The following is a 22694-nucleotide window of genomic DNA, read 5'->3' on the forward strand; positions in this document are numbered from 1 at the left end:
TTAGTCAGCTCTGGCCAGAGACTTAGAATGATTACAAACTATCAGAACACAACACACATGACATCCAAGACTATTATAGCGATCGAATCCCCGACTACAATGCACAGACCTCCCACTAGATTTCGGACTGCACGAACACTGGCCCTCGGGATGGTCCTCGGTGGAACTCTGGGACAGGTCACGATACAGCTGGTCCTCTAGTGAAGTCACGGTGATGTCTAGGTCATAAGGACTAATGGTGTACAACTATACCATAGATATCTCTACTCGATCATTGGGAACCACTTAGAGATTTCTAGGGTGAGGGAGTTCAGTGAACTCGTCAACTTACGAGCACCCACTTATGCATGCCGATATCACAATACCGTTTACTGATGAGATGCAGTACACATACACTAAGTGCTAGTCTCTTAATGGGAAAGGCCGATATCCTCATTGGTGGCGTAACCCTTCAACTAGGAACACGTTTAACAGTTATAATACTTAAGTAAATATCTCACGATCTTAACGATCAATTACTAGTACTTGTAATAACGAAAAGGACTATATCTATGCTTGTGACAAAGGGACAAAGATATAGAATGCCAAGGTCTTTTATCATTAATACGAATAAAGGTTCGTTTATTACAATAACAAATACGAAAGACCACAGCCACATCTTGGCTTGTTGGTCACCTACTCTAACAATAGAATGCCAAGGTCTTTTATCATTAATACGAATAAAGGTTCGTTTATTACAATAATAAATACGAAAGACCACAGCCACATGTTGGCTTGTTGGTCACCTACTCTAACAATCTCCCACTTGACCTAAAGCCAACTACCCATGAATCGCAATCCCATCGACTCTCGATGTTTCTCATGGACCGATCTCGGTAAAGGCTTCGTGAAGGGGTCTGCAACGTTCTCTTCCGAGGTGACTCGTTCTACTTTAACTTCACCTCTATCAATGATCTCTCGGATCACATGATATTTCCTCAGAATATGCTTCGACTTCTGATGAGATCACGGCTCTTTAGCTTGCGCCACGGCTCCGGTGTTATCACAGTACAACGGTACTGGATCACTAGCATTAGGAACGACACCCAACTCTTGGATGAACTTCCTAATCCAAGTCCCTTCTTTTGCAGCTTCGGACGCTGCAATGTATTCCGCTTCGGTAGTGGAATCGGCCGTCGTGCTTTGCTTGGAACTCTTCCAACACACGGCACCACCATTAAGCGTGAATATAAATCCCGAATTCGACTTTGAGTCGTCCACATCCGATTGAAAACAAGAGTCTGTAAAACCCTCTAATTTCAACTCGGCACCCCCATAAACAAAAATATATCCTTAGTCCTTCGTAAGTACTTGAGGATATCTTTCACGGCCTTTCAGTGAGCCGGGCCGGGGTTAGAGTGATATCTGCTTGTGACACTCACAGCATACGCAATATCGGGTCTCGTACACAGCATGCCATACATTATGCTTCCTATGGCAGAAGCATATGGCGTCCTTTTCATCTCCTCGATTTCACTAGGTGTTTGCGGACACATAGATTTCGAGAGACGAACCCTCCCATGGGACATTGGCAAGAATCCTTTCTTTGATTCTTCCATGCTAAACCGTTTCATAACGGCGCCATTTCAAAAACTTGTTGGGTGCTAAATACCTAACACGCAAGTGCACGTATCGCAAACAAGTAGTAAAAGTGGACTCGTGAAAGTCGGATGTCGATCCCACAGGGAATACTCAAATTATCTAATCCTAAGTACCAAATTCTAACAATTATGATTTTTATCCAGCCTACGCAAAGTTGTCAAATTTAATCAACTAAATAATTAAACTAATTATGAAAGCAAATTAACACGAGAAAATATCAATAAAAACGGACCTAGGATTTTATCTTCCCCCTATGCAAGAATTGCTCACCCAAAACCCCTCAATTATGAAATATATGATTCATGATTATTAACCCGAGACACTAATTTACTCATAACCCGCTGTCGCGTGTATTATGAGTCTATTATTCATAAACGGTTCACTATATGTCTATGCAAACAAATTATGAATAAAGCATTAACTAACAAGTCTCGTAAATGGCTACCTAAGGTGATATCTGTATGTCTACGACACCACATGCAATTGACACACTCATCCGGTGAAAACTACTCGAAGGTTCTTATACTTACCGTCTAATTATCAAAATAGCTCTGTCGAGTCAATCCCAATAATCACAGATAAAGCACATAAATTGATCAAGTTCATGCACTAACAATCATAACAAGTAGAAGAAATAATCATAAAATCATAATTGCATAATCTCAAGAAAACGGGTTCACCATCCCCACATAGGGTTCCAACAAAATCCTAGATTAGAAACTTAGCTACTCATGTTCTCTACGAAAAACATCATAAAAACATAAAAAGAAATAGATTAAAAAAAGATAGATAAATGAAGAATTGTGATGAAGATTTGTCAATTCTCCGTCTTCGATTCTTCGTTCTCTCGATCCTCTCGCTCCAAGGTTGTGTCAAAAGTACTTTGATTCGTGCTTGGTTTGGGCCTAAATAGATGTCCCAACTTGGTAGATGATTCTAGGTTTCCTTGTGTGTTTAAAAGTCCAAAATTGTCTCCAGCGTGTTTTGGCACGGCCGCGCGAAAATCAGTGCAATTCTCACACGGCCGCGCGAGAATCGCCGAAACCTTCTGCCCAATTTCTGCAGTTGGCACGGCCGTCCCATTTTTAGGTGTAAATATGGGACGGCCGTCCCGTGCCAATTTCTTCAGATTTTTGATTATTTCACTTTTGGCCCATATTTTCTCCAAAATTGCAGTTTTGACCCCAAACTTTTCCAATTCTTCAATTTGTACCTAAAATACAATAAATCAACTTTTTAAGCACCAATTATCGTTAAATCACACCAAAAGCACAAATAAAGAGGTACGATAAAGTGTACAAATATACACTTAACACACCCCCAAACTTGATCTTTTGTTTGTCCTCGAGCAAAAATTAGGAACTTTCACAGCAACACTCTCAACAACTGTCTCTCATCACATAGATTAATGGTCAACTTTCATTTTTTCAGAACTTGCAATTATCATGACAATTCTCAAAAATTTACAAACTCGCAATTCAAAGATACGTATTCACTCACCATTGCTAAAAACCACAAACCATGCTATCGCTTCAAGTATCACATATTTGTACATTAAAAATGGAGAAAATTTATACTTACATAATAATATTCAACTCCAAAGACTCACCAAATTTCTTTACTCGGCTAGTATCAAATAATTGAGCTATTGGGATCATTGGGACTTTTTGGCTTTCAAATGTTGGGCTTTTTGGTTCGAGGTAGGAGATATGGGTATAGGTGGCTATGCTTCTTGAATTGAGGTGATTACGCCAAATTTTGAAAGATAGGCGTTTGAAACAATGAATTCACCTCTAAGGACTTTAATAAACTCGATTCTTAAGAGTTCAAAAGTCTCCACTTTTGCTCTTAAGACAATGGATCGAGCTTTCAAACAAAAATTCAACAACTAGTCCTTTCATCTCCCTTCTAGTCTCTTCTTCTTCTTTCTCTTTTTTCTTCTCTTTTTTTTTTTTTTTTTTTTTTTTTTTTTTTTCTTTTTTTTTTCTTTTTTTTGGTAGAGGAAGAAGAAGGACCTTATAAAATTTTCCAACCGAACTCCAAAGGGTAATTTTTCAAGAATCTCCATTTATTCTACCTTATACACATTGACTAAAAGAAAGATCACCGTTTCTCCAAGGCTCAATCAAGGTTCGAATGATAAAAAATTTAAAGGTAGGCTTGAAAGGCTCAAACGGTTCAAAGATGGCCCAAATCACTTCCCAAATTGCTCAACAATTTAATATTTCACTTTTGTAAATTCCTAAGGCAAGTTCTAAAACCGAATAGCATATGATATAGCATAAATTAATTCCACGTTTTAAAACACAAAACTTTCAACCAAAGCAAGGCATGATTCGTGATTCCTAACAATGACTCCTTCCTACGACACTTTGAATCAAAAGCTCACCAAAATTCAATCACAGTCAAGATAAAGCAAGCAATTTCATCATTAAACATCAACCATCTTTCATCATCATGATTCATCGAAGCATTTATCTCAACACATTTTTTTTTTCGAAAGCAATAAATAAACTAAAATAACAAAACCAAAAAAAAAAAAATCCTAAGGCATGCAAACTAAAAAATTAAAGCACATATAAGCAAGTAATTATCCACCCCCAAACTTAAAATTTACATTGCCCTCAATGTAATTAGCACGAAGTTTAAGGATAGAATACACCTGAATTAGTCGTCTTGGCCATGTCCGGGCTGCTCTTCACCCTTGCCTTTACTATGCTTTTGTTACGTGTCGCACGGCCGTATGAGTTTTTTAACTGTTTTCCGCACGGCCGTGCGAAACTTGAATTCTGGGCAGTAGCCTATTGTTTCTTGCACGGCCGTGTGAGATTAAAGTGCTTTTTTCGCGCGGCCGCGCCCCAAGCCAAAATCGGACAGTAGCTTCCCCGATTTTCCACACGGCCGTGCTGGATTCAAGCCCTTTTTGGTGCGGCCGTGTGAAGTGCAAAATTGCACTTTGACCCCTGAAAATAAAAAAAATAAAAATTGCTTATTTCATTAGTTTGCATGCTTATAAAATAAATAAATAAATTAAAACAAGAAACATAAATAATAAAAAAAATCAAACGAAAATCTTGGGTTGCCTCCCGAGAAGCGCTAAGTTTATAGTCTTCAGCCAAACTTTGTTCCTTCTCTTCAATTCCTTAGCTTTCGAACCCATCTCCGTACTTCCTTTTGGAGAAAGTCTTGAATAAATGGGTTGATCCGATTCTTCTTTCGACTGGTTCGCTTAGGAATGCCCTTGAATTTATTCTTCTTGATGTCATGAGGCTTGCCAACATCGTCTTTTATCACGGTGTTTTGAGTAGGTGTTGTAACCAACTCAGCCTTTTTCTTTTGTTCTCCTACTTGCACATTAGTATCCACAAAATTTTTTAAATCATGTAATTTAACAGGAAAAAGTTTAGAATCACTTACCTCATCAAGAAGATAACATCCATTAGCCGTAATAGGCTTTTCATCCACCCGGTACACCTTGAAGATCACTGTTTCGTCCCCCACACTCATTCTTAGCTCTCTCTTTCCTACATCAATAATTGACCTACCGGTCGCTAAGAAGGGGCGTCCTAAGATAAGGGGAATATTTTCATCTTCCTCTATGTCTAGTACTAGAAAATCGGCCGGGAGTATAAACTTATCTACCTTGACCAATACATCCTCCACTATACCTAAAGGGTGAGTAAAAGATCTATCGGCTAGCTGCAAGGTCACGGAAGTGGGCTTAATTTCTCCTAAATTCAATTTCTCATAAATTGATAAAGGCATTAAATTTACACTCGCCCCTTGATCACACAACGCCCGCCCAAAATACCTAGTACCTATTGTGCATGGAATGGTACAACTCCCCGGATCTCTAAGCTTCGGTGGAATTTTATTTGCAAGGATCGCACTACTTTGCTCATTGAGGTCTACAATTGCTGCACACTCCGGAAGCCTCATCTTCTTCGACACAAGTTCTTTTATAAACTTAACCCAATTCGGCATATGCTTAAGTGCCTCAACAAAAGGAATATTAACATGCAACTTTTTAAGATAATCCAAAAATAACTGAAATTGCATATCAAGCTTAGAGTTTTGAAAACGTTGAGGGAAAGGTACCTTGGGAGTAGGTTCACTTACCGTGATCTTTGTGTTGCTTGGCCCGACCTCGGTTTTTTCCTTGGGCTCCTCTACAGTAGGCGGTGGTGCAACGGACCTTTTAGGACCTTCCTCTAATTTCCTCCCATTTCGCAAGGTTACTCCATTGCACTGCTCGATGTTGCTCTTTCGAGGATCTTCTGTATTCGACGGCAGTGCTCCCGACGGCCTCGCGTTTAGTTGGGTTGCAAGTTGACCCATTTGTGTCTCAAGGTTCCGAATGGATGCTTGAGTCGACGTCATGAATTTTTCTAAGATGTCAGCGAGGTCAACTCCTTGGGGTGGAGCTTGAGGCGGATTTTGGAATCCGGGAGCTGGCCTTTGTCCTTGCTGATTTCCTCCCCATCCAAAGTTGGGGTGATCTTTCCATCCCGGATTAAAAGTGTTGGAGTACGGATTCCTCTGTTGTCGGTTGGTGTCATTCACGTAATTTAGAGACTCCGTTTCTTCTAAGCATCGGTCCGGACCTTGGATTGCATGGACTTGCTGAGTCTGCAAAGCTGCTACTTGCTTTGATAGCTTTTCTAACTGGGCGGTGATTGCGGTGACCCCGTCTAACTCCAAAATTCCTCCCGTCTTTATGGCTCTGCTATTTGACCGGTCCGATGCCCGCATGTATTTATTCCTAGCGATTCGCTCCAAAAGTTCGTATGCTTCGTCATAGGTCAAGCTCATGAACATACCGCCAGCTGCTGAATCGAGCACCGTTCTCGAATTATCTTGCAATCCGTCATAAAATATTTGAAGTTGCCGCCACTCTTGAAGACCATGATTGGGGCATCTCCGAATTAATTGTTTGAACCGCTCCCACGTCTCGAATAACGCTTCATCGGCATCTTGTATGAAATTTTGTATTTCTCTCCGGATTCTCTCAGTTTTTGTTGGGGAGTTGTATGTGTTCATGAAGAGTTGTGCTAGTTGGGGCCAAGATGAGATGGAGTGCGGTGCACGAGTTTGTAACCATTCTCGGGCTGCTCCTTGCAAAGAGTGCTTGAAAAGGCGGAGTTGCAGTGCTTCAGGGGATACTCCGTTCATCTTGTGCGAATCACACGTTTCGAGAAAGTTGACCAAGTGGAGATGCGGATCTTCATGAGCTAATCCGCTGAACAACCCATTGTTTTGGAGCATAGTAAGGAGTCCCGCTCTAATTTCGAAATTATTGGCTTCAATGGAGGGCTGCTGGATGCTCGATTGGAACCCATTGAGTGTTGGAACGGTGTACTCATGCAATGCTCGTTGACGAGGTGGTGGATTAATGAGCTGCTGTTGCTCTTGCTCGTTGACGATATTTCCTGCCGCATTCAGTAGGTGCCCTTGGTCATCTCCCCTACGATTATTCTCTTCTTCCATTCGCATAAAAAGTACCTAAAACAAAAATAATAAAAATAAAATAAGCAAATGAAATAATTAAATAAAATAAATAAAACGGCTGAAGTAAGAAAAATTGCTTAAATTTGATATTAGAATAAATAGATAATATAGCCGTATTCCCCGGCAACGGCGCCAAAAACTTGTTGGGTGCTAAATACCTAACACGCAAGTGCACGTATCGCAAACAAGTAGTAAAAGTGGACTCGTGAAAGTCGGATGTCGATCCCACAGGGAATACTCAAATTATCTAATCCTAAGTACCAAATTCTAACAATTATGATTTTTATCCAGCCTACGCAAAGTTGTCAAATTTAATCAACTAAATAATTAAACTAATTATGAAAGCAAATTAACACGAGAAAATATCAATAAAAACGGACCTAGGATTTATCTTCCCCCTATGCAAGAATTGCTCACCCAAAACCCCTCAATTATGAAATATATGATTCATGATTATTAACCCGAGACACTAATTTACTCATAACCCGCTGTCGCGTGCATAATGAGTCTATTATTCATAAACGGTTCACTATATGTCTATGCAAACAAATAATGAATAAAGCATTAACTAACAAGTCTCGTAAATGGCTACCTAAGGTGATATCTGTATGTCTACGACACCACATGCAATTGACACACTCATCCGGTGAAAACTACTCGAAGGTTCTTATACTTACCGTCTAATTATCAAAATAGCTCTGTCGAGTCAATCCCAATAATCACAGATAAAGCACATAAATTGATCAAGTTCATGCACTAACAATCATAACAAGTAGAAGAAATAATCATAAAATCATAATTGCATAATCTCAAGAAAACGGGTTCACCATCCCCACATAGGGTTCCAACAAAATCCTAGATTAGAAACTTAGCTACTCATGTTCTCTACGAAAAACATTATAAAAACATAAAAAGAAATAGATTAAGAAAAGATAGATAAATGAAGAATTGTGATGAAGATTTGTCAATTCTCCGTCTTCGATTCTTCGTTCTCTCGATCCTCTCGCTCCAAGGTTGTGTCAAAAGTCCTTTGATTCGTGCTTGGTTTGGGCCTAAATAGATGTCCCAACTTGGTAGATGATTCTAGGTTTCCTTGTGTGTTTAAAAGTCCAAAATTGTCTCCAGCGTGTTTTGGCACGGCCGCGCGAAAATCAGTGCAATTCTCACACGGCCGCGCGAGAATCGCCGAAACCTTCTGCCCAATTTCTGCAGTTGGCACGGCCGTCCCATTTTTAGGTGTAAATATGGGACGGCCGTCCCGTGCCAATTTCTTCAGATTTTTGATTATTTCACTTTTGGCCCATATTTTCTCCAAAATTGCAGTTTTGACCCCAAACTTTTCCAATTCTTCAATTTGTACCTAAAGTACAATAAATCAACTTTTTAAGCACCAATTATCGTTAAATCACAGCAAAAGCACAAATAAAGAGGTACGATAAAGTGTACAAATATACACTTAACAACAGGCTTTGAGATAATCCAAGCATCTTCCTTGCTCTATCTCTATAGATGCGTATTCCTAATACATAAGATGCTTCTCCCAAATCCTTCATTGAGAAACGTGTGGACAACCATGCTTTCGTTTGTTACAACATTCCTACGTCATTCCCAATGAGTAGAATGTCATCAACGTGAAGCACTAAAAATATCACTGCCCTCCCACTAACCTTCTTGTATACACAAGGATCCTCCGGATTCTTGTCAAAATCAAACTCTTTGGTAATTGAGTCGAACCTAATGTTCCAACTACGGGATGCTTGTTTCAATCCATAAATGGATCGCTGGAGCTTGCAAACCTTTTGCTCACTTCAGAAGATATGAAGCCTTCCGGCTGCGCCATGTAAATTTCTTCCTCAATATCTCCATTAAGGACGTCGGTCTTCACATCCATTTGCCATATCTCGTAGTCGTACCACGCAGCTGTGGCCAGCAAAATCCTAATGGACTTCAGCATCGCGACTGGCGAAAAGGTTTCCTCATAGTCAACGCCTTGCCTTTGAGTGTATCCTTTCGCTACCAATCTAGCTTTATAGGTCGATACCTTTCCATCCACTCCAATTTTCTTCTTATAGATCCACTTGCAGCCTATAGGAACAATTCCCTTAGGTGGATCTACCAAGGTCCATACCTTGTTGGAGTACATGGAGTCCATCTTGGATTTCATGGCAGTTAGCCGACGTCCCATGTCCGCATCCGATACGGCCTCATTGTATGTTCTTGGATCTTGTCCAAGATCATCATGATCTTCATCATTCTCGAGGAGGAATAATCTATCCGGCATTTTCCGAACTCTTTCGGATCTACGTACCATAGGTTCATGAGGTATATTAGTGGATTGTTGTATTGGTTCGATTACTTGTTCTTGCGCTTGAACTTCACTTTGTGGTTCTTGAATTACTTCAAGTTCTATCATGCTACCTTTTCTATCGGATAGAAACTCCCTTTCCAAAAAGGTGGCATTTCTCGAAACAAACGTCTTAGCACAAGTCGGATTTACTATCCAACGTATCTCCCAGTAATCGCTTCACATAAGCGGGACAACCCCATATCCTAATATGTTTGTAGTTGGGTTTCCGGGAATGCCAAAGTTCATAAAGTGTGGATTTAACTGCTTTGGTGTTAACTCTATTAAGCAAATACGCGGCAGTGCGAAGTGCATGACCCCACAAGTATGCCGGTAAGTTCGTGAACCCTATCATTGATCGAACCATATCCAATAAAGTTTGATTCCGACGTTCGGAGACTCCATTAAGTTGAGGAGTTCCAGGTGGAGTCCATTGAGATTGTATTCCATTCTCTTTTAGATAGTCAATGAACTTGATGCTCAAGTACTCTCCACCACGATCGGATCGCAGCTTCTTAATACTTCGTCCGAGTTGCTTCTCTACTTCGTGTCTAAAATCTTTGAACCTTTCAAATGTTTCAGACTTGAACTTCATCAAGTATACATACCCATACCTAGAATAATCGTCGGTAAAGGTAGCGAAGTAGTTGTTGTTGGGTTTCGGGCACGCGTACGCAGCGGAAAACAAAAATTTTATGCGAATTAAACGAGTTTTAAATCACATAAGCACATGCCCGATAATAGATAACAATTAATTGCGTACCTTTGCGCTTCCAGCGAAATTAAAAACAACATACATGCTAATAAATTTAACCGAATTTAAATCAATTAACATGCTCGCAATTTAAACCAAATAACATGCTCGCAACGATTTAATCGATTACACATAATCACATAAAATCATACAAACACAAGCATGAAATCATAGTTTAAATTAAACCCTAAAACGAAACTAGGGTTTCGAGTATTTACCTCTTGACGCGTGAGGTAGGATTGAACGATTCGTCGTGATTACTACGGAAACCAATCCGTAGAATCGGGGCAGCAATGGAGCAGCAGCAGCGGCGGTGTGGCAGCTCACGGCGGCGCGTGTACAGCATGCGCGGTTGTGCGAGGCGGCGCGTGGGGCAGCGTGCGGCTTCGGCTCGTGCGTTGCTCCTCGATTCTTCGATCTACGGTCTTCCTCCTCTCGGATTTCACCTCGTATACTTCGATCTACTAAATCGTGGCACTAGACACGAAGTAGTTAGAATAAAACGGAAAGAAAATAAAGGAGAAAGAATACCGAACAAGAGCCGGCCGAGGAACGGCCGTTTCCGGCGACGGAGCGGCGGAGGTGGCGCGGTGGTGGCCGCGCGGAAGAGAGGGCGAGAGAGAGAGGGTGGCCGATTAGGGTTAGGGTTTTTGTGTGTTTTTTTGTGTGCTAGGGTTATAAATCATGTATTTATAGTCCCTAGCATGAAACCCTAGCGGGCTTAAGTTGGACTGGGCCCAACAGCTTAAGCTCGTTAGTTTCTTTAATCGCTCGTATCTCTCAATTCAATGATCGAAAAATTGTAACGATTACAATTTCCGAGTCATTATAATTTTCTCGTCATTACGAGTGCCATCTCTTATTTTCCAACTTTCCAAAAGTGGAAACCCTAGTTCAGTGGACTTTCTAAATTTGGAAACTTCCCGATTTAGAAAGTTCACTAACATGTTCGCTTATTCTTTTCCTTTTCTTATTCTCATTCATAATTCCAAATTACGAATGTTGGACTCAATCATATTGACTTCCAATTATGCAAAGATAAACTATTTTATCTCTGACCGTTTATTCAAAGATCTCATGTGCACGAGCAGTGTGACCCTCGATGGTTCAGGTGTAAGCTAGCCGTGGGCCCACAACTCTTTGTGGTCAAAACTCGTCCCCTTCGAGTTACAATTAAGATGAAGCTCGTTTCACCTTAATCACCCAACGAATCAAGATTGGCGTCTAGCAACTACGCGTCATGATTCCCTAGATACAAATGAAGTGCCTGCAAGAACCTTCAGATATAGTTAACGTACAGTACGGTCCCTTCGATTCATATGTCCCGATTGAACTAGAGGCATTGGTTCATCGAGACCTCTTTATATGTTCAATAACGGTGCGATCGTTCTAAGTGTTGTAATCCTTACGTGCATGACTTAAAGAATCGAATTCTCTAATCATCACTTAGTCAGCTCTGGCCAGAGACTTAGAATGAATACAAACTTTCAGAACACACAGGACATCCAAGACTATTCTAGCGATCGAATCCCCGACTACAATGCACAGACCTCCCACTAGATTTCGGACTGCACGAACACTGGCCCTTGGGATGGTCCTCGGTGGAACTCAGGGACAGGTCACGATACAGCTGGTCCTCTAGTGAAGTCACGGTGATGTCTAGGTCATAAGGACTAATGGTGTACAACTATACCATAGATATCTCTACTCGATTATTGGGAACCACTTAGAGATTTCTAGGGTGAGGGAGTTCAGTGAACTCGTCAACTTACGAGCACCCACTTATGCATGCCGATATCACAATACCGTTTACTGATGAGATGCAGTACACATACACTAAGTGCTAGTCTTAATGGGAAAGGCCGATATCCTCATTAGTGGCGTAACCCTTCGACTAGGAACACGTTTAACAGTTATAATACTTAAGTAAATATCTCACGATCCTAACGATCAATTACTAGTACTTGTAATAACTGTAAGGACTATATCTATGCTTGTGACAAAGGGACAAAGATATAGAATGCCAATGTGTTTTATCATTAATACGAATAAAGGTTCGTTTATTACAATAATAAATACGAAAGACCACAGCCACAAGTTGGCTTGTTGGTCACCTACTCTAACAATCTCCCACTTGACCTAAAGCCAACTACCCATAAACCGCAATCCCATCGACTCTCGATGTTTCTCATGGACCGATCTTGGTAAAGGCTTCGTGAAGGGGTCTGCTACGTTCTCTTCCGAGGTGACTCGTTCTACCTTAACTTCACCTCTATCAATGATCTCTCGGATCACGTGATACTTCCTCAGAATATGCTTCGACTTCTGATGAGATCGCGGCTCCTTAGCTTGTGCCACGGCTCCGGTGTTATCACAGTACAACGGTACTGGATCACTAGCATCAGGAATGACACCCAACTCTTGGATGAATTTCCTTATCCAAGTCCCTTCTTTTGCAGCTTCGGACGCTGCAATGTATTCCGCTTCGGTAGTGGAATCGGCCGTCGTGCTTTGCTTGGAACTCTTCCAACACACGGCACTACCATTAAGCGTGAATATAAATCCAGAATTCGACTTCGAGTCGTCCACATCCGATTGAAAACTAGAGTCAGTGAAACCCTCTAATTTCAACTCGGCACCCCCATAGACCAAAAATATATCCTTAGTTCTTCGCAAGTACTTGAGGATATCTTTCACGGCTTTCCAGTGAGCCGGGCCGGGGTTAGACTGATATCTGCTTGTGACACTCACAGCATACGCAATATCGGGTCTAGTACATAGCATGCCATACATTATGCTTCCTATGGCAGAAGCATAGGGCGTCCTTTTCATCTCCTCGATTTCACTAGGTGTTTGGGGACACATAGATTTCGAGAGACGAACCCCATGGGACATTGGCAAGAATCCCTTCTTGGATTCTTCCATGCTAAAACGTTTCATAACGGTGTCTATGTACAGGCTTTGGGACAAGCCAAGCATCTTTCTTGCTCTATCTCTATAGATGCGTATTCCCAATACGTAAGATGCTTCTCCCAAATCCTTCATTGAGAAACGTGTGGACAACCATGCTTTCGTTTGCTGTAACATTCCTACGTCATTCCCAATGAGTAGAATGTCATCAACGTAAAGCACTAGAAATATTACTGCCCTCCCACTAACCTTCTTGTATACACAAGGTTCCTCCGGATTCTTCTCAAAATCAAACTCTTTGATAGTTGAGTCGAATCTAATGTTCCAACTACGGGATGCTTGTTTCAATCCATAAATGGATCGCTGGAGTTTGCAAACCTTTTGCTCACTTCCAGAAGATATGAAGCCTTCCGGCTGCGCCATGTAAATTTCTTCCTCAATATCTCCATTAAGGAAGGCGGTCTTCACATCCATTTGCCATATCTCGTAGTCGTACCACGCAGCTATGGCCAGCAAAATCCTAATGGACTTCAGCATCGCGACCGGCGAAAAGGTTTCCTCATAGTCAACACCTTGCCTTTGAGTGTATCCTTTTGCTACCAATCTAGCTTTATAGGTCGACACCTTTCCATCTACTCCAATTTTCTTCTTATAGATCCACTTGCAGCCTATAGGAACGATTCCCTTAGGTGGATCTACCAAGGTCCACACCTTGTTGGAGTACATGGAGTCCATTTCGGATTTCATGGCAGTTAGCCAATGTCCCATGTCCGCATCCGATACGGCCTCATTGTATGTTCTTGGATCTCGTCCAAGATCAACATGATCTTCATCATTTTCGAGGAGGAATAACCTGTCCGGTATTTTCCGAACTCTTTCGGATCTACGTACCGTAGGTTCAGGAGGTATATTAGTGGTTTGTTGTATTGGTTCGATTACTTGTTCTTGCGTTTGAACTTCATTTTGTGGTTCTTGAACTATTTCAAGTTCTATCATGCTGCCCTTTCTATCGGATAGAAACTCCCTTTCCAAAAAGGTGGCATTTCTCGAAACAAACGTCTTTGCTTCTTTGACATAGTAGAACTCGTATCCCATTGAGTCTTCGGGATACCCCACAAAATAGCACAAGTCGGATTTACTATCCAACTTATCTCCCACTAATCGCTTCACATAAGCGGGACAACCCCATATCCTAATATGTTTGTAATTGGGTTTCCGGGAATGCCAAAGTTCATAAGGTGTGGATTTAACTGCCTTGGTGTTAACTCTATTCAGCAAATACGCGGCAGTACGGAGTGCATGACCCCACAAGTATGCCGGTAAGTTTGTGAACCCCATCATTGATCGAACCATATCTAATAGAGTTCGATTCCGACGTTCGGATACTCCATTAAGTTGAGGAGTTCCAGGTGGAGTCCATTGGGACTGTATCCCATTTTCTTTTAGATAGTCAATGAACTCGATGCTCAAGTATTCCCCACCACGATCGGATCGTAGTTTTTTAATACTTCGTCCGAGTTGCTTTTCTACTTCATGTCTAAAATCTTTGAACCTTTCAAATGTTTCAGACTTGTACTTCATCAAGTACACATACCCATACCTAGAATAATCGTCGGTAAAGGTGGCGAAGTAGTTGTATCCACCCTTCGCACTAACACTTAGTGGACCACATACGTCTGTATGGATCAAATCCAAAAGACCTTCGGCTCGTTCCATTACCCCTTTGTAGGGTGACTTGGTCATTTTCCCTTTAAGGCAAGATTCACAAGTTTGTAGTGATTTCACGTCCTCCAAAGAGAACAATCCTTCACTAACAAAATCGTTCATCCTTCTTAAAGAGACATGACCTAATCTAGCGTGCCAAAGTTGTGCGGGGTTTTGATCTATCTCCTTACGTTTTGCTGATATAACGTTAATAGGTATTTCACTTGGATTTAGTTCATATAAGTTGTTTAATAGCCGTCCTTTGCAAATTAAATTCTCATTCTTTTGTATAATGCAAATCGAATTTCCAAAAACAAAAGTAAAACCTTCAATATCTAATACAGGAATAGAAATAAGGTTTCTAATGAGCGACGGAACAAATAAACAATCGTTCAAAACAATAGGAAAACTAGAATCCAAAACATTTAAGTAAATAGTCCCAATGGCTTCAGCAGCAACTCTTGCTCCATTCCCCATCCTTAGGTAGGTCTCACCCGCTCTAAGTCTTCGACTTCTTGTCATTAGCTGCAAATCATTGCACAAATGTGAGCCACAGCCCGTATCCAATACCCAAGAAGAAGAGTTGACAGACAAATTTACGTCAATGAAATACGTACCCTTTTCAGAACCTTTCTGCTTTAGGTAAGCCTTGCAGTTGCGGCGCCAATGTCCTTTCTTTCCACAGTGATGGCAAGCATCATCAACTTGTTTGCTAACCTTTGCTTTGGGGCCCCCACTGCCTTCACCCACTTCGAACTTGCTGTTTGGGAAGGAAACTCTTTCCTTTCTCTTCTTTTGGAAAGAACTCTTCTTTCCAGAAGGAGCAGCAATGAGAACAGACTTCTCTTTCTTAATGGTGGACTCGAAGCTGACCAACATGTTCATTAACTCATCCAAGGGAGGATCTAGTTTGTTCATGTTGAAGTTCACTATGAACGATTCATAGGAACTAGGAAGAGACAACAGGATCAAATCCAACGAGAGCTCGGCCGGGAGGGTGACATCGAGATTCACTAGCTTTTCAAGGAGAGTGATCATTTTGAGACAGTGCTCGTGGACCGAAACCCCTTCGCGCAATCTCGCTGTGATCAACTCCTTTGTAGCAGCGTATCTCGATGCCCTAATATTCTCACTATACATGCTATCGAGATGAGCCTTTATATCGAAAGCATGCAAGTGAGACTCATATTTCCTCGCAAGCGCGGGCTCCATGGCGGCTATCATATAGCACCTAGCATGAGTGTCATCTTTCTTCCAAACTTCATAAGTTTCCTTTTCAGCATCAGTCGCTGTGGCAGGTAAAGTGGCGGGAAGCCTCTCGTTCAAAACGTAGAGACGCCCCTCAACAGTTAGCACAAGCTTAAGACTACGCAACCAATCTAGGTAATTAGGGCCATTGAGTTTATTGTCGAGGATTGACATTATGGGATTCTTAGACATAATTATCTGAGACATATAGAGAAGAGGATTATTAGAGATTCGCGTTAAATGATTGTTACAATTAAATGTTTGGACTTATGTTATTTAATTGTTCTCCCACTAATTTTATCGAGTTCCACTTCCCTCTAGTAGACAAACGAGAAAACTGATTTTTCTTAATGGGCTTTAGGTCCAATAGACAAATATAACCCGTAGTTAATCTAGCCCGATTATATTTGCCCAAAGGTAGATCACAATCAATCATATCCACAATATGACCCTAAATTAATTTTCCTCACACTTGATAATGACCTAAGTTAATCTCGCGAATATCAAAATCGTCGTGTGTCAAGTCTAACCTACCAATCAAAGATGCTCATAGAACTCGATTATGCCAAACTAATGCAGTCCCTAGTTAATCTAGCCGACCACGTTAATTCAACATAACCCTTTTCTATGGCTACCTTCATCATTATGTCAATTGAATTACAGCTTACTCTACCATAGCACTCCCCGCTAACACGGCTTACTGCACTATAGTAAAGGGCTACACATAATCCAACCGTTGGCAGAAGGAAAGAAATAACTCAACAGATTGGGTTTTTCTTTATAGCTTGAAATGATTCTTAATTAAAAGAATGAGGGGTTTTGATTAAGTGTTTTATCTCATCAGAAGGTTTTGGATTGGTCTATGTGATTCCTACATCTATGTTCTCTAAAGGTATATGGAAAACGCATATTGTCCTAAGAGGAACATACGACCTAATTTCATAATTAATTACATTAATTAATTATCGAGTTTTCAAAATAATTATAGAACCTCAACTAGCATAAGTCATTCAAATAATGTTGAGGTACTACTAATTAAGTTGAACTTATAATCAATATTATATATGTGTTCTATTAATTGAAATCAATTTAACAATTTAAATTAATTAATTAATCTAACACCTATTTACTAAAATAGATGATTGTCGATCCAATTATCTAATTGGGATTAATTGAAAATAATTTTCCAAAAATTAAAATCAATTTGTTTTAAGTTTAATTTTAGAAATCTGAAATAAAATTTTTTTTTTTTTTTTTTTTTTTTTATTTTTCAGTGGTCCGGTTCGGCCCAACCGGTCTGACCGGTTCGGACCGAATCGGGCCGGTTCTGTCCGGTCCAGCTGACCCAAATCAGTGGGCCGGGTCAGTCGGACCGAGAACCGGTCTGACCGACCCGAATCCACTTGGATTCGGTCAACTAAACCGCACACAACCATCGAACCGGCCGGTTCGGCCGGTTCGATCCGAACATTTAAAAAACCGACATTTTAAAAACAATTTCAGATCCGATTTTCCAATTTTAAACAATTTTAAAGCTGGAAAAATTCTAAACAATATTTCAAAAATATTTTAAACTTACGAAAACTCCCAATTACATAATACGACAATCGCTACTTTAATAAATCGAACATGCATATTAAAACGAAACGCAATTAATTGCGCAACGAGCTCTGATACCACTGTTGGGTTTCGGGCACGCGTACGCAGCGGAAAACAAAAATTTTATGCGAATTAAACGAGTTTTAAATCACATAAGCACATGCCCGATAATAGATAACAATTAATTGCGTACCTTTGCGCTTCCAGCGAAATTAAAAACAACATACATGCTAATAAATTTAACCGAATTTAAATCAATTAACATGCTCGCAATTTAAACCAAATAACATGCTCGCAACGATTTAATCGATTACACATAATCACATAAAATCATACAAACACAAGCATGAAATCATAGTTTAAATTAAACCCTAAAACGAAACTAGGGTTTCGAGTATTTACCTCTTGACGCGTGAGGTAGGATTGAACGATTCGTCGTGATTACTACGGAAACCAATCCGTAGAATCGGGGCAGCAATGGAGCAGCAGCAGCGGCGGTGTGGCAGCTCACGGCGGCGCGTGTACAGCATGCGCGGTTGTGCGAGGCGGCGCGTGGGGCAGCGTGCGGCTTCGGCTCGTGCGTTGCTCCTCGATTCTTCGATCTACGGTCTTCCTCCTCTCGGATTTCACCTCGTATACTTCGATCTACTAAATCGTGGCACTAGACACGAAGTAGTTAGAATAAAACGGAAAGAAAATAAAGGAGAAAGAATACCGAACAAGAGCCGGCCGAGGAACGGCCGTTTCCGGCGACGGAGCGGCGGAGGTGGCGCGGTGGTGGCCGCGCGGAAGAGAGGGCGAGAGAGAGAGGGTGGCCGATTAGGGTTAGGGTTTTTGTGTGTTTTTTTTGTGTGCTAGGGTTATAAATCATGTATTTATAGTCCCTAGCATGAAACCCTAGCGGGCTTAAGTTGGACTGGGCCCAACAGCTTAAGCTCGTTAGTTTCTTTAATCGCTCGTATCTCTCAATTCAATGATCGAAAAATTGTAACGATTACAATTTCCGAGTCATTATAATTTTCTCGTCATTACGAGTGCCATCTCTTATTTTCCAACTTTCCAAAAGTGGAAACCCTAGTTCAGTGGACTTTCTAAATTTGGAAACTTCCCGATTTAGAAAGTTCACTAACATGTTCGCTTATTCTTTTCCTTTTCTTATTCTCATTCATAATTCCAAATTACGAATGTTGGACTCAATCATATTGACTTCCAATTATGCAAAGATAAACTATTTTATCTCTGACCGTTTATTCAAAGATCTCATGTGCACGAGCAGTGTGACCCTCGATGGTTCAGGTGTAAGCTAGCCGTGGGCCCACAACTCTTTGTGGTCAAAACTCGTCCCCTTCGAGTTACAATTAAGATGAAGCTCGTTTCACCTTAATCACCCAACGAATCAAGATTGGCGTCTAGCAACTACGCGTCATGATTCCCTAGATACAAATGAAGTGCCTGCAAGAACCTTCAGATATAGTTAACGTACAGTACGGTCCCTTCGATTCATATGTCCCGATTGAACTAGAGGCATTGGTTCATCGAGACCTCTTTATATGTTCAATAACGGTGCGATCGTTCTAAGTGTTGTAATCCTTACGTGCATGACTTAAAGAATCGAATTCTCTAATCATCACTTAGTCAGCTCTGGCCAGAGACTTAGAATGAATACAAACTTTCAGAACACACAGGACATCCAAGACTATTCTAGCGATCGAATCCCCGACTACAATGCACAGACCTCCCACTAGATTTCGGACTGCACGAACACTGGCCCTTGGGATGGTCCTCGGTGGAACTCAGGGACAGGTCACGATACAGCTGGTCCTCTAGTGAAGTCACGGTGATGTCTAGGTCATAAGGACTAATGGTGTACAACTATACCATAGATATCTCTACTCGATTATTGGGAACCACTTAGAGATTTCTAGGGTGAGGGAGTTCAGTGAACTCGTCAACTTACGAGCACCCACTTATGCATGCCGATATCACAATACCGTTTACTGATGAGATGCAGTACACATACACTAAGTGCTAGTCTTAATGGGAAAGGCCGATATCCTCATTAGTGGCGTAACCCTTCGACTAGGAACACGTTTAACAGTTATAATACTTAAGTAAATATCTCACGATCCTAACGATCAATTACTAGTACTTGTAATAACTGTAAGGACTATATCTATGCTTGTGACAAAGGGACAAAGATATAGAATGCCAATGTGTTTTATCATTAATACGAATAAAGGTTCGTTTATTACAATAATAAATACGAAAGACCACAGCCACAAGTTGGCTTGTTGGTCACCTACTCTAACAGTTGTATCCACCCTTCGCACTAACACTTAGTGGACCACATACGTCTGTATGGATCAAATCCAAAAGACCCTCGGCTCGTTCAATTTTCCCTTTGTAGGGTGACTTGGTCATTTTCCCTTTAAGACAAGATTCACAAGTTTGTAGTGATTTCACGTCCTCCAAAGAGAACAATCCTTCACTAACAAAATCGTTCATCCTTCTTAAAGAGACATGACCTAATCTAGTGTGCCAAAGTTGTGCGGGATTCATTTGGATTTAGTTCATACAAGTTGTTTAATAGTCGTCCTTTGCAAATCAAATTCTCATTCTTTTGTATAATGCAAATCGAATTTCCAAAAACAAAAGTAAAACCTTCAATATCTAATACATGAATAGAAATAAGGTTTCTAATGAGGGACGAAAGAAATAAACAATCGTTCAAAATAATAGGAAAACTAGAATCCAAAACATTTAAATAAATCGTGCCAATGGCTTCAGCAGCAACTCTTGCTCCATTCCCCATCCTTAGGTAGGTCTCACCCGCTCTAAGCTTTCGACTTCTTGTCATTAGCTGCAAATCATTGCACAAATGTGTGCCACAACCCGTATCCAATACCCAAGAAGAAGAGTTGACAGATAAATTTACGTCAATGAAATACGTACCCTTTTCAGAACTTTTCTGCTTTAGGTAAGCCTTGCAGTTGCGGCGCCAATGTCCTTTCTTTCCACACTGATGGCAAGCATCATCAACTTGCTTGCTGACCTTTGCCTTGGGGCCCCCACTACCTTCACCCACTTCGAACTTGCTGTTTGGGAAGGGAACTCTTTCCTTTCTCTTCTTTTGGGAAGAACTCTTCTTTCCAGAAGTAGCAGCAAGGAGAACAGACATCTCTTTCTTAATGGTGGACTCGAAACTGACCAACATGTTCATTAACTCATCCAAGGGAGGATCTAGTTTGTTCATGTTGAATTTTACTATGAACGATTCATAGGAACTAGGAAGAGACAACAGGATCAAATCCAACGAGAGCTCGGCCGGGAGGGTGACATCGAGATTCACTAGCTTTTCAAGGAGATTGATCATTTTGAGACAGTGCTCGTGGACCAAAGTCCCTTCGCGCAGTCTCGCCGTGATCAACTCCTTTGTAGCAGCGTACCTCGATGCCCTAATATTCTCACAGTACATGCTATCGAGATGAGCCTTTATATCGAAAGCATGCAAGTGAGACTCATATTTCCTCGCAAGCGCGGGCTCCATGGCGGCTATCATATAGCACCTAGCATGAGTGTCATCTTTCTTCCAGGCTTCATAAGTTTCCTTTTCAGCATCAGTCGCTGTGGCAGGTATAGTGGCGGGAAGTCTCTCGTTCAGAACGTAGAGACGCCCTTCAACGGTTAGCACAAGCTTAAGACTACGCAACCAATCTAGGTAATTTGGGCCATTGAGTTTATTGTCGAGGATTGACATTATGGGATTCTTAGACATGATTATCTGAGAGGTATAGAGAAGAGGATTATTAGAGATTCGCGTTAAATGATTGTTTGCAATTAAATGTTTGGCCTTATGTTATTTAATTGTTCTCCCACTAATTTTATCGAGTTCCACTTCCCTCTAGTAGACAAACGAGAAAACTGATTTTTCTTAATGGGCTTTAGGTCCAATAGACAAATATAACCCGTAGTTAATCTAGCCCGATTATATTTGCCCTAAGGTAGATCACAATCAATCATATCCACAATATGACCCTAAATTCATTTTTCTCACACTTGATAATGACCTAAGTTAATCTCGCGAATATCAAAATCGTCGTGTGTCAAGTCTGACCTACCAATCAAAGATGCTCATAGAACTTGATTATGCCAAACTAATGGAGTCCCTAGTTAATCTAGCCGACCACGTTAATCTAGCATAACCCTTTTCTATGGCTACCTTCATCACTATGTCAATTGAATTACAGCTTACTCTACCATAGCACTCCCCGCTAACACGGCTTACTGCACTACGGTAAAGGGCTACACATAATCCAACCGTTGGCAGAAGGAACGAAACAACTCAACAGATTGGGTTTTTCTTTATGGCTTGAAATGATTCTTAATTAGATTAAGAATGAGGGATTTTATTAAAAGTTTTATCTCATCAGAAGGTTTGGATTGGTCTTTGTGATTCCTACATCTATGTTCTCTAAAGGTATATGGAAACGCATATTGTCCTAAGAGGAACATACGACCTAACTACATAATTAATTACATTAATTAATTATCGGGTTTTCAAAATAATTATAGAACCTCAACTAGCATAAATCAATCATATAATGTTGAGCTACTACTAATTAAGTTGAACTATAATCAATATTATATTTGTGTTCTATTAATTAAATCAATTTAACAATTTAAATTAATTAATTAATCTAACACCTATTTACTAAAATAGATGATTGCTGACTCGATTATCTAATTGGGATTAATTGAAAATAATTTTCCAAAAATTTGTTGGGGATCGTGCATGTATACGCAGCGGAATTTAAAATTTTTATATCGAACTAGTTTCGATTACATGCATAAACTAATCACATAGTCAACGTACCTTAACGCTTCCGCCATACATATGGTAATTATCGATTTAATTGAAAAATACATAAAACCGAAAATCACGAAACATGCTTATTCATCATTCAATGAAATCGAAACACGTAATCA

General features: G+C 40.6%; 1 protein-coding gene and 1 non-coding gene across 2 annotated transcripts; one reads left to right on the forward strand and one right to left on the reverse strand.

The window, feature by feature from the left end:
- Positions 1 to 4776: 4776 nt before the first annotated feature.
- On the reverse strand, positions 4777 to 5979 carry LOC148765798 (uncharacterized). Its single transcript, XM_088812358.1, has 2 exons — positions 5976 to 5979; positions 4777 to 5852 (listed from the first exon to the last, which is right to left on the reverse strand). Exons 1-2 carry the CDS (start codon positions 5977 to 5979, stop codon positions 4777 to 4779), a joined length of 1080 nt encoding a protein of 359 aa, XP_088668484.1.
- Positions 5980 to 6541: 562 nt separating this feature from the next.
- On the forward strand, positions 6542 to 6648 carry LOC148765799 (small nucleolar RNA R71). Its single transcript, XR_016029441.1, has one exon. It is a non-coding gene; the product is annotated as a small nucleolar RNA R71 (small nucleolar RNA).
- Positions 6649 to 22694: the final 16046 nt, after the last annotated feature.

Source organism: Erythranthe guttata, chromosome 13 (assembly GCF_056151865.1).
Source record: "Erythranthe guttata isolate IM_541 chromosome 13, IM_541, whole genome shotgun sequence".
NCBI lineage: Eukaryota > Viridiplantae > Streptophyta > Magnoliopsida > Lamiales > Phrymaceae > Erythranthe > Erythranthe guttata.